Here is a 792-nt window from a genome sequence, read left to right as displayed (position 1 = left end):
GCTTAGACTAATGCTCTTCTTCCTTTTTCTCTTTTTCTTTCTTTCTTTTTTTCTTTTTTTGGCAGATTTTTTGGCCGGGGTCAGGTTTGAACCCACCACCTCTGGCATACAGGGCTGGCGCCCTACTCCTTTGAGCCACAGGCGCTGCCCCCCCTCTTTTTTTTGAATATATTAATAGTTTATTTATCACTCATGTTCATAGCTCAGGAACACAGGTCAGTGACGTACATCTATGTAAATCAGCCCAAAGAAATTCTTTATATTTCAAAATTATTTTATGCTCTGAAAGACACCAGCCTTCCTCATCTCAAAATCTTTCATAGAATCATAATTTCTGTAGAAATCTGCATATGCCTTCTTTCTTGGTTCAGCCACAGCAAACTTATAGAAAACTGCAACCCCCAGGGATACAACAAACGCTCCAACAATATGAATCCGCAGGCGCCTGGCCAAGAGGCCACGCATCTGAGGTTTGGCCAAAGCACTGGAAGCCATGGTAGTTACTGTCCTTGACGGATTGCCAACCTCAACGCTTCCTTCCCGGCAGAGGTACACACAACTGCGCCCCCCTCTCTTTTTTTACAACTAAAAGTAAGATCTTTCCCACAATACACACATACGCTCCATCCTCAAGTCACCAGACAGAAGGAACTCTTCTCTGAATGGTAGACTCTGAGAAAGTAGCAAACCTGTTCAACCCAAACTGGGATAATAATTCAAGATGACAACACCAGCAGCAGCCAAAGGTGGCATAGGTGAGGTCTCCTGTTTGCCTCTGGTGCCGTGGAGGGT

General features: G+C 44.6%; 1 protein-coding gene across 1 annotated transcript; it reads right to left on the bottom strand.

Annotated features, from left to right (window-relative positions):
- Nucleotides 1-270: 270 nt before the first annotated feature.
- LOC111723145 (cytochrome c oxidase subunit 6C-like) lies at nt 271-495 on the bottom strand. The gene has a single exon (XM_023509640.1). It carries the CDS (start codon nt 493-495, stop codon nt 271-273), a length of 225 nt encoding a protein of 74 aa, XP_023365408.1.
- Nucleotides 496-792: the final 297 nt, after the last annotated feature.

This window comes from Otolemur garnettii, unplaced genomic scaffold, assembly GCF_000181295.1.
Source record: "Otolemur garnettii isolate 467f Iridium unplaced genomic scaffold, OtoGar3 scaffold00008, whole genome shotgun sequence".
NCBI lineage: Eukaryota > Metazoa > Chordata > Mammalia > Primates > Galagidae > Otolemur > Otolemur garnettii.
Note: the sequence above shows the minus strand (reverse complement) of the source record. Positions and strands in the feature narration are given on the sequence as shown.

Excerpts from the sequence above, each read along its gene's own strand:
- LOC111723145 (XM_023509640.1), bottom strand. The coding sequence starts at position 495 with ATGGCTTCCAGTGCTTTGGCCAAACCTCAGATGCGTGGCCTCTTGGCC.